This window comes from Dermacentor silvarum, chromosome 3 (assembly GCF_013339745.2).
Source record: "Dermacentor silvarum isolate Dsil-2018 chromosome 3, BIME_Dsil_1.4, whole genome shotgun sequence".
In the NCBI taxonomy this organism is placed as follows: domain Eukaryota; kingdom Metazoa; phylum Arthropoda; class Arachnida; order Ixodida; family Ixodidae; genus Dermacentor; species Dermacentor silvarum.
Window position 1 is genome coordinate 208,262,929 of NC_051156.1, and position 16,891 is coordinate 208,279,819.

Below are 16,891 nucleotides of genomic sequence, written 5' to 3' on the forward strand. Positions count from 1 at the left end.
AGATATAATTAGTCTTAATCAATAATTCAACTTAATTATTATAGTTAGATGAAAAGTGACAATCAGAAAATTGTAGAGCACCATGAGAAACTCCCGATACAGCTGTCTGTTGCTCAATGCGTGCTACATAAGTGTATTTCCGAGCGTGAAAGATGCCTGCGATTACAGCCAGTCCCTCGGCAATTTTGCGTGTAGGTAACGTTGTTTGCCGTCGTTTGGAGATACTCAGATTATCTTTTTTTTTTTTGCATTCCACCTAATTACATTATTAGTCTTGTTTAATTGTGCATCGTGTAAAATTGTGTAAAAATTATGTATTGAAGCTTTACGGGCTAAACCCACGATCTTATTGTGAGGCTCGCCACAGTAGGCGACTCCGGATTAATTTTGGCCACTTGGCTTTCTTTAACGTGTCACCGATGCACGGTACGGGAGCGTTCTTATATTCCGCCCCCATCGAAATGTGACGCCGCGGCCGGGCTCGAACCCGCGACCTTGAGCAGCAGCGCAGCGCCATATTCATTGGGCTACCGTGGCGGGTGCACCAAAGGCCGATATTGCAGTTCTGTTAAAGCAGCTAAAGCGTACAGATGCGATATCTTTACTACAGTTTACGCGACATTTTTACAATACTTACGGTGATATTGCAATATAACGACCCAGGCAGTGGGCCAGACCACTGATGTTCCCATGGGAGCAACAAATATTCCGTTTTGTTATTGTTTATACGCTGCAGCTATTAGACCGCGAAAAAGTCAGGCTGACATACAGTACAATCTAAGTAAAAAAGATATATACACATGTGCATGGTCAGGCTCCGGGCGTGACCATGCACACGTGGGCTCTGGCTAAATTTGGTAATGAACGCCTGGCCCGGGCCCTGGCCGGGCCCGGGCTTGGTATCGCGCGCTCGGGATGGGCTCGGGCTTCCTAACGTGGCCCGAAAAACCAGGACCATGCAGTGCGTTCACGCGGTCTGCAAAGACAGCTTTGCTTTAAAAAGTACATACAAAATAATTTGGGTTGGGCAGTTTTGAATACGTTTCGCAGTTTTGAATTCAGAGTTTTGAATACGAATCGAATATTACGCTCTAGCCATTTGTATATTCGAAAATGAACTACATGCGTTATTTCCGAATATCGAAATTAACTAAATATTTCATAGAAACCAACTGTTAGTCTGGCTACTGTTCTCCGTCTGCTAAACAAAGTATCACAAGTTGTCAGAACTGAAACAAGGAAAAAAGCTTTCGAATCAATGCGGAAACAAAATGTGTATAATGCAAGCTTTGTTTGCTGTTTTGCTGCAGAAGCCTACGTGACAACCGGCGATTCTCGCTTGTAGTCTGTCATTTAGTGTCTGACAGTTTAGTCACGTAGCAGTTTTATATCTTATGCTGTTGCAACGGGCCCTAATATATGTGTCTACAGCACACAACTCCTTCAGCAGCTTTTTCATTTTTTCCATAACTTCTAATCTTTTTTCAGCAACCATTTAGTGTTCTTGGAAAGCTAATCGTAAGGCAGCCGTTAATTCTAGAAAGCTTGTTTGCAACTAGGCTCTAAAAAGGTTGGGATGCTATTGCTGCAGGTTTATGACAATTACTAATCTTGTGTTTAAAACTGATCCCAATTTTTCTTGAAGGCTAGCTGTCTTTTTTCACTAGTCGGTACAAGCGTGGTACCCAATTATATGGAAATAAATATTGCTGTTGTAAATATACGCGTCTGCATTTGACTACTCGGTATTCGATTCGGTAGTCGATCGGCGGCCGCATTTCGAATGGGGGCGAAATGCGAAAACACCCGAGTACTTAGATTTACGTGCACGTTAAAGAACCCCAGGTGGTCCAAATTTCCGGAGTTCTCCACTACGGCGTGCCTCATAATCAGATCGTGGTTTCGGCACGTAAAACCCCATAATTTTTGATTCGGTAGTCGATACCTACCATTCGCATTATATTTTCGTTCGTAAAAGTTGATATTCGCCCACCTCGAAAAATAACTGCTTTAAGATATTTCACAGTGGCGGCAGTCGCAGCAATCGGTTCTTCACGTATTGTGTTCCTCTTATATGCTGCATAATAAGCAGCCTATAAGAGGAACATATGCTTTGTTCTCGAAGTTGTCTGATTGTCCTATGCGACGCCCATTGCGGGCTTTCGTGGCATGTAAAAATTCAAGGCCACTTAGATATGTATCCCTATACGTGGATGAATGCGAAAGCATTATATACGACGTCTCTCCGATGACGCCTCGGCCTCTTTCGCGCACTTGCATGGACGCCCAAAGAAGCTGCGGACGCAGCTATACTGACTGAGAAGTCGAAGGTTCGTCCATCGGAGCGCATGGCAGAACTCGCCGAAATCACCCCACCGACTGGCAGCGCCGCGCGTCGCGGCGCTATGTATAGGGTGTCCCAGCTATCACGCAGCACGATTAAAAAAAAAAAAAAAGGGAACGGCGTTACGCGAAGCAAACCAAGTGCGTATTGTTTCCAGTACAGTGGAGTAGCCGCCAGTAATTTTTTAGTTACCGAGATTTAATTATAGTCGGGTACAACTTTAGAAGCCAGCGGCATTTGCCCCCTCAAAGGCGGATGCATACGAGCCTCCACCAATGGGCGCGCACTAAAGACTTGCGTCATGAGCCGGAAGGCCGGTGTCCCCGCCGACGGAGAGCATGCAGCCCGCGCTTCAAGCCGGGGCGAGTCGCGTCAGAGGGGCTATTTCTTTAGTCGCGGAGGAAATCGGCTGCTGCGCTTCGGTCATCTGGGCGGGGCCTCTCCTGTCTTCTTAATTTGTACCCGACTATAGGTAATTGTAATTATCTAACTCGAGAAGTGCTGTCCTAATTGTCCTAATAGTCCCAATGCAGCTTTCTGTTGCTCAGTGCGCGCTAAATGAAAGTGTTTTTCCGAGCGTGAAAGAAGCCCGCGATTACAAAGTGCCTCGAGCGACCAATCGAGCGGCAATTCTGCGTGTATTCGCGGGCTCCTTTCACACTCGAAAAAACTCATGTATGTAGCATGTATTGAGCAACAGAAAGCTGTATCGAGAGTTTTTCATGTTGCTGTACAATTTTCTCCTTGACACTTTGACAATTATAGGACAGCACTTCTCGAGTTATATAATTAATTACAATTAGCTAATTAAATATCAGTAACGAAAAAATTACTGGCGGCGACTCCACCTCACTGGAAACAATACGCACGAGGTTTGCTTCGCGTAACGCCGTTCTTTTTTTTAAATCGTGCGACGTGATAGCTGGGACACCCTGTATAGACAAGCCACACAGTTGCCGCTTCCCGGCAACTGCAGCTTATGCAACGATAATCTTCACCGGGAAACGCCTGCGGCGAACGCTATGCGCGAAGGCGAGATTTCTGTTTTTTTTTCCTTTCCCCCGCACGGCCGGCGCCGCCGCGGATGCGCAGAGGGGAGCGCCATTGGTGGGGCTTCAAGGAACCCAGCGGCCCACATGGCTCGTGCCTCCCGACGATTGGCTCTTACCACGTGACTTTTTTTGTACCATCTCGGGCCTCGCCGCCGGATTTTCTGCTTCATGAGCCATATAATGCTTTCGCATTAATAAATAAATGCGAAATCAGGATAAAGATGAGAATTTCCTTTATCTCACGAGTAATGCAATTAACTTGCCTCGCCACCTGTTCCAGGGCTCGGCCTGCCACCACACTTGGTGACGACGCCAGTTACTCGCGGCAGCAGCTGACTCCCGACGAAGCACGATGGGCGACGAGTCGATGGCGTCTGGCATGTCAACCGGCGATGCCGGAGGCCCACCAGGCGCAGCTGGCGGTGTCGGAGCAGAGTGAGTGTACAGGGCTTCGGGCACTTGATTTTGCAGTGTTACGATGGACACAATGACAAGAGCGCGGCACAAGTCGGGCTGTGTTTACCTTCGCTGTCTAGTATTTCATCTCGAAGGTCGGCCTTTCCGCGCTATTTCCTCTTGTAATTCTGTTAAGTACATTGTTGAGTGACTTGTCATTCGCAAGCAGATCATTACTCTGGTATGTGTGGTCACGGCCAAACTATTAAAGCACTTCTCGTGTGAGTGTACTTGTCGGCCCGTTCACCAAGTTGCCCGTATAACATCACTAATACCGATGTAATCAGTACCAAAATGCATTGATTTATTCATATCATTGCCGAAATGAATAAGAGCAAAAGAGTGCTGCTTTCTCTTTTAAGCTTAGGTGTATCAAACATACTCAAGAGCCGTGCATCGGGGCTGAACCGGTGATCTTGAGATTTGCGGGTTGACTTCGAAACTTTTGAAACATTCTGCTACAGCCGGAAGATCTGTGGTGGCAAAATATGGTTGCTCGAAAAAAAAAAAAAAAGAACTAGCAGCTGCAGATTTGTTCAACTAACCATTCTATTTCGGGTACTTTCGTGAGTGAGTTTGCGCAATAACGTCACTTCACTGAAATCCCAACAATGCTGCTTGCTGTCCTGAGCTTCGGTGCACCGGGAGTGTTTCGGCAAGCCTGCAACAAGGCCTCACGAGTGATCTTGTCTCTCGCGGGGTTGCCTTAGAAATTCTGGCAGATAATGCGCTACACCGTAAAGCCGCTATCGCTAAATTGTGCTGCTTGAAACGATATAAACTTGCCACGGTGGGCCTGTATAACTAGACCGGGGGCTATTAAATAAGGGCTTCCTAGGGCTTTTTAAGGGCTGTGGTACCTGTGGTACCGACCCCGATCAACGCTTTCTTTACCGTTGCAGCTATTCGATCTGCGCATGCACTGCAGGCGCATGACATAAAACTTAATAGTAATGACAGATTGGTAATGCTACCAAACCTTCGTGTCAAAGACGAAGCGGTATATAGCGTCTTGCATAAAAATTGCTACAGCAATTGAACGGTAGCGTTACATTAAAACGTCGTGGCAACTGTAGAGCGGTATACGCCATATATTTAAAGGTTTAACAGTGGCAGAGTGCACTGACGGTATTCGAGTGTACTAGAGACGGAAAGCAACGCGAGAGCGTTAACACCATGTTTAAGCGTTCCATGTGGAAACTGCAGAGCGATAACGCCATGCTAAAGCGTTCTCGTAACGCCAAGGCGGCAACGCCAGGCTTAAACATGTTAAAACAAAGCAGTAGCCGCGCGCTTTACTATAATTAACACGAACAGGTGCTGAACAAAGCGTGACATGTTCGAAACGGATCATCGTTTGAAAGGAGGGTGATAAAAAAAAATAAATTAGCGCCCTTGCACTCTGTGAAGAAGGACGACCAGCGAAGCTGTTGTGTGTTCTAAAATGACGAAACTACATATATGTATGACTATATATGTTTAATTAAAGCATCAAGACAGACACCCTAATCCACCTTAATCAACCCTAACCCTCCATAATACACCTTAATCCACGTTAATCGACCCTAATCATACTTAATCCACTCTAATGCACCTTAATTGGTAGGTGGACTACTTACTTTCTCCGCGGGTAGGCCCGGTATTGCACTATCTTCGGGATCGGCCCACTGTTTTTCCTGTCGACGCAACTTTTTTCAACACACTCGGTCAACGCACGCACTTTTGATCGGAATCTAGCCATATACAGCTTCGCTGTAAGAAAGGCTTGCCAAGATGACAAATGCGTGGTTTCTTTGTATTGCCTTGTGATAAAATGGAAAGGCGATACTTGTCTTTTGAAGCTTCGCGAACTGCCGCGAACTTTTCTTTTTCGTACTACATAGATTGAATACGCCAAGGTTCTTGTACATCAGAAGACTGAATGCACTGTGCTTACATTAGCACAGTAGTTGAGATATTTCACACCTTCAATCGCCCATTACAATTACAAACAGGCACAGGTTTAGCCATAGGCAGCAGTTCCGATACACAAATCGGTATCCCATCAAAGAAGGGATATATGATTATACAGCACATGTTTGCAAGAAATGACAGCAGTAACGAGCCCAATTGAAGGAACCACGTTTCGGATTTATTCACGTACATAAAATTCACAACTTGGAGCTCCACGCAGGGAGGACTTCTCGTTGGCAGTGGATCTCGAAAGCAGTTTTCCTGGCACAGAAATCCTCGATGTATGAGACTTCAGTGCACTCCATGCAACCACTGGCATCTAGCAGGCATCGCGTTGAGGGCTTATCGAATGCAGGGAGAAAGCCTGTTTGAAGAACTTCTTTAATGACCATGACATTGATGGTGGCGCTTCATAACAGACAAAAAATACATTGTACCACACGACCTCACGTGGACTACTCACCACCTGGTTTAAGATTGATGGTGTCACCCCGACAGGCTATATGTAGCGACCATCAGCCTTTCAAGCGTAGCTGAAAGTTAGTAAACTGCGCTCCGATAGTAGGATAAAAAAAAGGTAATTTATCTGGACATTTTGAGGCAGAAACTTAATTGCGCTATCAGGACGAAGCACCCTCGCTTTTGGCTCAAGTAAAGAAGACGCGAAAAGCAGCTAGACAAATGGTTGACGCCCACTCATGATACCCATCTACTTCACCTGTGGGAAAGCGTACTTCAGCTAATAAGCAAGTATCACGACCAGTGAAGGAGATAGAAAGATGCAGAGAGATGTACCCTAACTGGTAGCAGGAACACTGTGCGAAATATAGGTGAGAAGACGGGGCTGCGACAGATATGGCAAACCAACCGGTGCACGATCGGAAAAAGAAAGATTATGCATACAACGAAAGGTAGTTAGCCGAAGGTCAGGATGATGATGCGGCCATGTCCGTCTTTCCAAAGCTATCTTCTGATCCACCCCACATAAAAATCTACGGCCCTGTAACACTGGCCGTCCATAAAGGATAAAATTGGCCGTTCAATGGACGAGTTCACTGCAGCACTGCAAGAAGTCAACATCCACAGCCCGCCTGAAAAATACGAAATCGCGTGGAATACTCTACTAAACCTTGATATGGAGAACATGAAACTTCTTGTACAACTTGCCTAAATGACATCTGTACGGATGGAAAGCTGCGCCCGAAGCTGACTGAAACTCTTCCGTATTTGGATATCCAAACCCCAAGTCGGGCAAACTATCGGACTATCTGTCCTACCTGGGATTCATAGCGCTAAAACGACACAAGGACGAGGAAGAACACGGGACGAGCGCTACTGGAGGAACAGCATAGGAAAGGCCCAAGGTACTAGAAATGCACGTTAGCAGGGAAGAAGTTTGGGCGTGTTGGTGGGTCGCGCGGCGTGTTGGTAGCGCTCGTCCCGTGTTCTTCCTCGTCCTTGTGTCGTTTTAGCGCTATGAATCCCAGTTAAGATTACAATGACCCACCAACACGCCCAAACTTCTTCCCTGCTATCTGCCCTACCTCGGTGCAATCTCTCTCACTTTTACTCTTCGCATGCAGGCTGCTAAAGCGTGTGGTTCCATAGCAAGAATTTCGTATCGTATGGAAATACCAAAATGCCTATGTTCTCACGAAATTGAGTTCCGGAATTTTCTGATCACTGAATCGTTTTACACATGCTTAAGTGCACCGTCAGCAAGCCGACGCCTGGAACTCTTAAAGATCGATATATTTAGTAGTTACCGCGGATGTGAGAAAAATTAAGCATATCCAAGGCACATGTTGAAATCTATGAGAAGCAAAGCTTTGTATAATGGTTGGGCTTATGTTTGTCGATGTTCGTGTATACGTTTGTTTCACATGCTTATGAAATGAGCGCACGGGTTATCTATAGGGGAAGTTCACATCGATTTCAACATGTGCGATGGATCTGATCAATTCTTTTGCGCAGAGACATTCGTAACTTCGCGTTTTGCGGCATATCGTTTACGTGGCTATTCAGGGAGACGCCTCTTCTTGGCTTCCACTTCCTCGGGAGTTAGAACTCACTTGACAATGCACGCGTAGGCGCTGCTGTTCTTTGCAACCACGTGACCCGCTGGGCGAGGAAACGACGATGAACACCAAGCACCGCGGCACAGGCAGAGAAATCTTCGCTTTAATACATTCTTGTCTTCACTCGGTCCTCTTGTGCGACAGATGCGAAAAACCAATAACAGACATATCCATAAGAACTTATAACAGAGCGGACTTCAACGAAATGAATTATTAACTACCAGAATTCATCAACGCACATTTGAGTGACTGTGATAGCCGTATTCTTCAGACTAATTGGAGTATCGTAAGAAAGCTATACTCCAGCCACCCGGGGCGCATTATACTGGGATCGCGATCGACCCCTTCGGCAGTTTGCGTAACGGAGTGAATTTCGATCGATACTTTATATTGCAATCGGGTTCGATCCCGATCGAAAGTGCGCCGTGTGGCTAGGGCACAAATGAATTGACTAATATGTAAGTTACTGTTTGCACAATCACTCATAATTCAGGAACTCCGTGAAACAACAGTCGCCTAAAACGATTGTCTTATAAAAAATATTAAGGAAAGCGCCTCGTGATTGCGCATACACGCGCCGTGACACCAGCGGTCGCAAAAGTGTGTTGAAAGCACTAACTCCGCTCATTGCCTGGCCCGGCAAAATGCCTCGAAGTGACAAGCTGTCAGTGCTGGTGTTGGCTTTAACTGATCGCTAGTTGCGTGTGCCGCGTCAGAATCGCAGTCTACGCAATGACTAGGCGTATTTTCGAGTCGGAAAATAAGCGGAACTAGTTTCTCTAAATCGCTTTTCTAACTGCTGGTGTCACGCCTCGCGGGCGCGTAGCGGCACCTGTATTTCGCGCGCCATGAGGAGCAAAGCGTGAAAAAATAATTACGGAGGACACAGTGGCCTGAAAACGACTGACTGCAATGATTGAGGCAGTTCTCGGGCAAGAACTGTAAGTATAGCATACAGTGTACTAGCGCGGACCTATGTGTTGCCGCTTGATTAACTTTCGACACAGCTGCAGGTTTATTTTAAGGAAACTCGTTCGGGACGTTACGACATAAGACGACGGCTTTGAATTTCTTCCAATATGGTTATAATTCATACCAGCGACAGGTTGTAAGATGATGTTTACGCAGGTGGTCGGCTTGCGTAAACATTAGAAGTTCTCGCGAGTTCGCACAAACACTCGTTGCGGGTGCACCGTACTAGTGTCCTTTCATGTACGTGTGTCCTGATTCCTTAATGCTCTCTGTATCATTTTCAGGGGTATCATGAAAAAGCTGACAAACTACTGGTTTATCGTTGGGTCCATACCACTGGTGATGTTCCTGCTTGTCTGCCTCCCCACTGTGTTCTACGTCAAGTCCATTTCAGGTAAATATAACTGCGCGAGAGAAGAATTACTTTAACCACTGACGCATTCCTGCGTAAATCTCGCACGCCGAGCCCATTGCGTCGGGTATTGTGCTCCGGGGCCGTGTAAAGTAATACTATTCCATTCTGATTTATTCTAATCTCCTTACGTCAAATTTACATAACCGCCGACGCAAGCACCAAGCGGTGATCCGCAGCCTTGTTTGAACAGCCCAATCAATGCACCCCTCGTTTATAGGTCACTTTGTTTCAAAGCGAATAGCGTTGCCTAATTTGACAGGCTTTTCCTATTGAATTGGCTGTCAAGAGGTGAGCGCACAGGTGAAGAGGATTTCGTCGGCGCCGATCTGACGTAGTAAAAATAGGAGAACTGGGTGTGGAGAGTGGTTCCGGCGTCTGCGATTGGTCCGCTTCCTCCTGCTTAGCTTGCGGTGGCTGGTCGAAAATCGCGGCGGCGTGCAACGGAGAGTTAAAACGGGTCCTCATCGAAGAAGAGTTCGCAGCGCCATGTCGTATACGTACCGAAAGGGCTCGACAACGTCATACTGACACGCAAAATTTATTATACGTAAGGAAATCCATTCTCGCCGGCCCCTCCAAGTATCCCATGCCAGAGCGATGGGTGGGCAGCCATCTTCGATTCCTTTTGGAAGGAGACTGTCTCCTGCTATTCCTTGAAGAAAAAGAAGAAAAAATTGGGACCCGAATTCACAAAAACTTCTTACGCTATAATTTTTCGTAAGAAATAATTTTAGCCAATCCGCATGCCAGACATAGCATTAGCTAAGGCGGCCAGCCAATGGAAAAGCGAACTTACGAAATAAACGCTTCGTGAATCTGGCCCCAGGACCCGTTTTCACAAAGGGCCTCTTACGCTAGAATTGTTCGCTTGAAAGGATTCAAGCCAATCTGGTATTAGCGAACGCGACCGACCAATGGCAAAGAGCACTTACGAACGAAAAGCTTTGTGAATTTGGCCCCACTTTTGTTCGCCACATTATTACATCTTTAGTGCGTACACGTCACTTTGACATTGTGAGTTCTTAAGGCATTGTGACGTCGCGTGACACATAGGAGAAGTGAGCGCAGCCCGAAAAAAAAATGAGCAATAGTGGAGGGCTAATGGAGAAAAAAGGCGTACAATCGGAAGAAGCTTTTTTTTTTTTTTTCCGGCCTACTCGTGAATAATCAGTGTGTGCACGCAGTATCAAATGGGGATGTTTTCACATTTTTCGTGACGAAGTGGGTTAGCGAAATGGGCGGGGCCCGAAATTGTTTGACCAATCGTGGGCAGTTGATGGCAGGAATAGAATAGAAAAACATTGGCAATATCGTTACGTTATAGCTCCCCTGCTATACAGTACGCTATCGCTTATTTCGTAATCAACCGAAAGAAGCTGTTTCGGCTGCAGCGGAAAAGCCTCGCAAAGCACCCGATTGCATGATACAACGAAATCATGGCGGTGTTTTATACCATTACAAGTTACCCCCTGTACCTTGTAATGGTATAAAAAACTGCCATGATTTAGTTTACTGAGAATCGGCCAGGCAGGTGCGCCGTGTGTATACATGCAACATTCGTCAAAATTGGCACCGAATTCAATCTTTCCAAGATATGTTCGGAAAGCGTCAAGTTTCTTATTTTTCGATGAAATGTGGGCCGATATATTTAATATTCCTTATGACGATGTGGCTATGACCGGTGCTAACATATGGGGCACAAACTTGGAGGTTAACAAAGAAGCTCGAGAACAAGGACCGCACAAAGAGCGATGGAACGAAAAATCTTAGGAGTAACGTTAAGAGTCAGGAAGAGAGCGGTGTGGATCAAAGAACAAACTGGGATAGACGATATTCTAGTCGACATTAAGCAGAAGAAATGGAGCTGGGCAGGCCATGTAATGCGTAGGATGGATAACTGGTGGACCATTAGGGTTACAGAATGGATACCAAGAGAAGGGAAGCGCAGTCGAGGACGGCAGAAAACCAGGTGGGAAGATGAACTTAGGAAATTCGCAGGCGCAAGTTGGAATACGCTAGCGCAACACAGGGGTAATTGGAGATCGCAGGGAGAGGCCTTCGTCCTGCAGTGGACATAAATATAGGCTGATGATGATGATGATGATGATGATGATGATGTGGCTGTAGCGCCAGTGCGCGCACAGGCTACATGATTTTTTATTTGTTCAGTATTGCTGATTGTCTATGGTAAACCGTTCATCACGCTTAACTGGCCGGGTAATTCAAGCCCTCTTAAAATGTTTGCACCTTTTGGGGCTTATTTTTTCCCACAACAATAATCGTCATCTATTTTGACCATATTTCCTTTCTTGAAAACCCAGCGCCCGCTTCTTTTCCTCTCGATAATGCTATGCCACGCTGATAACACGCAAGCTGTTCGTGACTTGGAAGCACCGGTCTCGGAGCGCTAAAGAAAGGAAATGCGGGCAAGACAGATCACGGTTATCGTTCTGGGACAATTAAGATAAGCCCTAAAGGGTTCAAACGCTTTTTTAATGAGTGAGTGGAACAGAAGACGGCGTCAACGTGCGGCTCACGTATGAATCACGCCTCGAGAACTGGTCGCACCGCCCAAACGGAATAATGCGCATCGCGCCCGTGAAACCGTACAAAATTAAAAGGGTCCACGTGTGAAAAACCAAGCCTGCTGCGGAAAACTACCATTAACTGGGCGACCTCGTATAGTGCTTCACGGTCCCCAACGACCATTATGCGGCTGTCCCAAAATTGACATTTCACTTTCTGTGGACGCATGCATTTCGCAAGCAGTCCGCAGGGTGCCCTTCGCAAGCCCCAGACGCTATGCTTTTATTCCAGTCGTGCAGTACCCACACACTGTGGGAATTGGTGTAATCGAAACTTTCGCGTCCACTCCGCCGCCGCGGCCGTCAGAGCGCCTGTGCACCATGGTATCATGCCATGCACGGTGCGCGTGCACGCATGGTATGGTGAATGACATGGCAGTCCCTGACCGCGGCATGATGACATCAGTGCTTGCGCCAACCAATCGTCCTTGCACTTCGCCCCTCCTTATCCCCGAGCCTCTCCTCTCCACCGATCGCAGCATCTAAACCCGTCGGACGCGGCGCAAAGAAAGCGTAGCTGTAATACTCGTTGGGCATTGGTTGCGATTGATCAGTCTGTATATAAGTACAGGGAGGGGCACAGAAACTTGTGCCCCGTATCATTGTTCAATCGACCCAAAACTGAAACGAAAAAGAAAAGGAAAAAGGAAACGAAAGTCGCATCGCCCGTCTCGGGAAACTCGGAGCAACCCGAAAAGTTCTGCCGCTGAAACTCGCCAGTTGCAAGTCAGCACCTGCTCCACTGCACCCAGTACCCACTGGACAGAGCCTATAGGTGTGAACTGATGCGTAAAAGAAATGAGCGTCATAAAATGTGCGAATAAGTTTAACCAAATTGTAAACTACGCAAATAAATACGTGTTTGTCTCCTAAAAAAGTTAGCTTGCGTGTATTTGGGGCAGATCGCACAGACTTTTATCTGCGGGCAAAGTTTCGAGCGGTTCGAAAGTTTTGCGCTAGCTAAATTCAGTTGCCGCTACGTAAGTTCACTGTCTAATTAGTAACAAAGGAGTGAAACTTAAGCGAAAATTGTCACCTTTGTCATTTGACTTCTTAATCACTCCGTGGTAAGTTGCTGCCATTTGTACCTTCTGTTGCTCGATACAGTGGCAGCATAGAATCGTTGATGAATAGACGAAAAATAGACTCCCTCAAAGGCAGGGGATGTTTGAGCAACACTGTACTTAGTAGAGAGATTAAAAAAGTCGCAGTTTCGTCCGAAAGGCCAAGCATCGATTGCGATAGCAAATTACCCGAGAGCCATACGAATTAAGGATAGTACTTTTATCGGCCGTATCAACTCGTAAACGTCCGCTTGCTAACTAAATTAACATGCATGGTGTCAGCGTGCACATCAAACATGAACTCACCACACTCGATGACCGCGGGCACTCGCTGTCAAAACGCTGGCGTGAGCTAACGAGGCAGCAGCCAGCGCAGTGACCGTCGTGCGGTCTATCGCATCAACGCAAACTGGGCGCAGATACCACACAGCACGCACAAAGCTACGAGCCGCCGACGCACCTATAGACTGTGCCCCAACACAAATCGATCTCAAGATGCGGACGCGCGACCGCGCGCAGCCGCCACATATGCCGTTGCAGCCGGAGTAACCCCCCCCCCCCCCCCCACTCCCTCCGGCGGAGGGGGGGGGGGGGGGCGTTCCCATTGTTCTTATCGGTACAACTTCGAATGTAAACTGTAGTTTTCTACGATACTATGTCGTGTGCCGTTGTTCTATTGTGTACGCAGATGCGCAGATATTTCCATTGTGTAAGTTGGCTTTCCTGCAGTGATTTTTCGGCGCTCGTGGACGAATCAGTGAGACATAGAAATCTACGCTTTACAAAAATGCAGAGGCCGCCCTTCACAACCCGTCTAATCGCCCTTATTGAATATATACGCCCCACATGCCAGCTGGCACTCAAACAAGGTTACGATGAAAGTTCCAATCAAGGTCTGTGTCGACGTCAGGCTCTCAGCCGTGAGGGCTGCAGAACTACTGGCATTTCAGATTCGTCTTAACGTAGCCAGAAAGCGAATCGGTGAGAGGTTGCAAGCAGAGAGACGACAGACACCGGAAGAGGAGGAGGTATGACTTGTCGGCACGCGGCACCAGCAATGACCGCATGCCATCATGGAGTGCGCCCTGAAGTTCGCAGCAGAAACGGGTCCGTCGGCACGGCCACATCAAAAACCGTGTCAAGTTCGATACTCTTTATGCTGAAAATTCCAATGGCAGATCCAGAGTTGCGGTCAACGTATCGTCCTCCGGCCAATGAGCGGCATTTCCAAATCTGCGTTTATAACGCTCGCTCTCCAGTCAGCGCAAGCTGTGGGCACCACAACATTCAGAAGTGCCGGCGTTCCTTGCGTGGCAGCTGCACTAATTATCTGATGTACTTGGTACGAAAGCGGTTTCGAAAGCTTCGCAGACGTACTAGTGCTTGGCCGCATCATAGTGGCGCGATAGGCAGTGAACGGTCTACTTCGGTGCTCAAATGCGAATTCCGAGAAAGTCTTATATTCGTCCGCGCAACTTATTATCTGTTTCCACTTAACACGAAGCCTTATACCAGGCACATTACGGTAGGCCGGTATAAATTACCATCAGTTATAGTATGTAACGTCGATCCCGGATATATCGTACCCACATAAACTGAATTATTTTTCTTTCGAATACCTTCGTCGCTCTTATCTAGCGTTATTGTAGGGGGGAGGGTGTACAGAATGAAATTCGATGATAACTATTCAAGAGTTAACATGGTTATGATGCAAGTAGATAGTGAAGACATGCGCTCACTACAGGACATCGCGCAAGTGCGCAAAACATGTGCGCAGTACATAATGGTAGCAAAGAAGTAGCGGGACCGGATCAGCTTCAGAAGGTTACAATGTCACTGTAAAAATAATCAAATTTTTCATTGACAAAAATGATTGTATAAATATAAATTAAAAATACAAAATACGAAATGGGAAAATTACAAAACACGAAATATTCATGTAGGTAGGTCTGTCATGGTATAAGGAACAAGACTCAAATATTGAACATTAGACAACATAGGGGAAATTACTTGTACTTACCAATTGAATTAAAGAAATAATTCAATGGAAATGAAAATGTGTGAAAAAAAAACTGGCCGCATGTGGGGAACGATCCTGCGTCCTCGCATTATGCGTGCGATGCTCTTATATATATATATATATATATATATATATATATATATATATATATATAAATCAGGGCAGCTTCAATGACATAACGTCGCGAAGACTGATGAAACAGAGGAGCTGGTGGCTATATATATATATATATATATATATATATAAATCAGGGCAGCTTCAATGACATAACGTCGCGAAGACTGATGAAACAGAGGAGCTGGTGGCTTCAACTCGGCTTTTGCTTTTTACTCCCCGATGAGTCTCTTCGTACCGTCGCCGCGACGCCGCCTCCCTCACCCGAAACTCGGGTGTCTTCAGGTCTTTGCAGCTCTTGTGCTACTTGTCAACGCAGTCTCACCAGTCCTTAAAATTTCACTTGCTCGTTTATGTAGAGTGCGGCACATCTTACACGAAGTGGTCCCTAGCGGTGACCGAAGTTGTATGCGCAATTGTGCGACTACGCTCTTCCATGAAATACGTATCCCAAGGAGCTCGTATCGAAGTTTCGGAGCTCGCCCATTTTTTGGACCATTTTATGCGGAAAAAAATTTTGGTGCCTTCAGTGTGATCCGTGCGTCAAGTTGAGTGTTACAGCATCTTTTATCTTATTCTCTTTACAGAATACAAAAACGCCTTCTACTGCAGAAGTAAGGCATGTGATGCCTTGGGTAAGTTGGCTTGATGACGTGTGTGTCCCAGTGTTATGTCTAGATCTGCGACAAATGGGAAGCATTATTTCGTAAGGACATACATTAGAGTCCCGTTAAGACGAACACGACTAAGCAGAATTAAGAATTATTAAGCAAATATAAGCAAATATAAGAATCATTGTGTGAACGTATGGTTTCCCATAGACCCAATAACAAAAAAGAAAAAAAATTCACACGAACCGCGAACTTCAGCAGCCGCTATTAATGTCTGCTGCTCGCATCAGCAAGATGCCCGGATTCGCAGACTTGAACGAGCTAACTGAGCTGCCTAGGCGAAAAGGAAATTATTTTTATATAGATATAAACAGCGGGTAACCTGTAAGACTAAACCTGTAAACCTGTAAGACTGACAAGAATTGAAGTCGGTGTAGTAATTATAAGAACTACCTTCACACATGCTGCAGCTCATAAAGTCCTGAATACTTTGGTACACTTTCTTTCAACAGCGTGAGGTATCGGAATTTTGGAGCAAGCTAGGTGAAATTCCAGCTTTTGTGACAGCGCGCATATGTATATATTCGTCGTCAATAACCTATTACAATATGGCTATGACATACTCAGAGGCTTACTCAAAAATATGACAACACTGCATGTATGAGGAATCGGTTCAGTTCCGCTAAATACCGCTTTCTTTCTTTCTTTCTTCCCCCCCCTCCCCTTTCAGCGTCCGCAACAAAAGCAGCCCGAGAAGCGAAACCCTGCGACGACTACTTCACCTCCGTATGCAAAGCGGCAACCGGCTTCGACATCGCGGGTATTTTCAAGAAGGAAAAAGCATTTCTTGGTACGTATGAATGAGGACGGCGGCTGTGAGCGCGGTGTGAATGTCGTCCATGGGGAAGCCAGGGGCTCGGTGCAATAACAATCGCAATAACAGTTCACACACTAAAGTCTGGGAAAGACATTGATTGACTGCGGTCTCGTACAGGGCACCGCCGGCTAGATGGGACTTTGTTTTGGACTCGCAGGTTGCATGGGTACGCCGCTACCTGCGTACGATGCAAGAGGCATGGTTTTAGTGTATACACTGAGGCGCGACTGTCCAGATATTTTGACGGGGATGTCAAAACGTCCCGTGCAGGTTTTTTATGGAGGCGTGCTGTGGACCTTCCACACGCTAAAAAAAAAAAAAGAAACTGGAGTGGCGCACAGCCTGTGTTG

General features: G+C 46.4%; 1 protein-coding gene across 5 annotated transcripts in view; it reads left to right on the forward strand.

Annotated features, from left to right (window-relative positions):
- The window catches only part of LOC119446561 (uncharacterized), a 174,450-nt gene that overhangs the window by 13,694 nt on the left and 143,865 nt on the right, over window positions 1-16,891 (forward strand). For all 5 annotated transcript variants that reach the window (XM_049664218.1, XM_049664214.1, XM_049664217.1 and 2 more), the window contains 4 exons: window positions 3,677-3,831; window positions 9,140-9,249; window positions 15,641-15,688; window positions 16,395-16,514. In XM_049664218.1, the coding sequence (XP_049520175.1) occupies window positions 3,749-3,831; window positions 9,140-9,249; window positions 15,641-15,688; window positions 16,395-16,514 (361 nt within the window). In that variant the 5' untranslated portion in view covers window positions 3,677-3,748. The remainder of the gene's footprint in view (window positions 1-3,676; window positions 3,832-9,139; window positions 9,250-15,640; window positions 15,689-16,394; window positions 16,515-16,891) is intronic.